This window comes from Aptenodytes forsteri, unplaced genomic scaffold (assembly GCF_000699145.1).
Source record: "Aptenodytes forsteri isolate BGI_AS27 unplaced genomic scaffold, ASM69914v1 C13132025, whole genome shotgun sequence".
Lineage (NCBI taxonomy): Eukaryota > Metazoa > Chordata > Aves > Sphenisciformes > Spheniscidae > Aptenodytes > Aptenodytes forsteri.
This window is the reverse complement of record NW_008802415.1, coordinates 1-641: the sequence shown is the minus strand read 5'-3', so window position 1 is coordinate 641 and position 641 is coordinate 1. Positions and strand designations below refer to the sequence as shown.

Here is a 641-nt window from a genome sequence, read left to right as displayed (position 1 = left end):
TGGGGGTCTGTGTTGGGGGGTTCCCTGCTGGCCCCCTCGGGTGCCTGGGGAGGGAGTGTGTGGGAAGGGTTTGTGTTTGTCTTCTCAGGGGCTGCTTATATATATCTGCCTATGTTTTGGGGGAGCAAATAGATGTTATGGCTCCCTGGCGTCTCCGCTCAGGCCCTGAGGGCTCTGTGGGGCAAACTTGCAAGACTCCTCAATGTCCCCTCTCGCCTTAGATCCCTCAGCGCTGCTGTTGAGGCTCCCTAGGGAATTAAATCCTTTCAGGCCTGCAGTGCGTGGGGGCAAGTGGCAGGGCTCCTCGACGTGCCTGCTCTGTTCCCTCCGAGGAGGGGACTCTGTGACATCTCCGTGTCCTTACTCGCCTCAGGCCCGGTCAGCATGGCGGATGAGGAGATCGCTGCCCTTGTGGTGGACAATGGCTCTGGCATGTGCAAGGCAGGCTTCGCGGGGGATGATGCCCCCCGTGCTGTGTTTCCTTCCATTGTGGGGCGTCCCCGGCATCAGGGCGTCATGGTGGGCATGGGGCAGAAGGACAGCTACGTGGGGGATGAGGCCCAGAGCAAGAGGGGCATCCTCACCCTGAAGTACCCCATTGAGCACGGCATCGTCACCAACTGGGATGACATGGAGAAGAT

At 60.2% G+C, this 641-nt stretch overlaps 1 protein-coding gene across 1 annotated transcript; it reads left to right on the top strand.

Annotated features, from left to right (window-relative positions):
- Positions 1–376: 376 nt before the first annotated feature.
- On the top strand, positions 377–636 carry LOC109279770 (actin-1; the record flags this gene model as incomplete). Its single annotated transcript, XM_019474638.1, has 1 exon — positions 377–636. A coding segment is annotated over exon 1 (252 nt), but the record flags the coding sequence as incomplete, so codon positions are not given.
- Between the last annotated feature and the right edge of the window lie 5 nt (positions 637–641).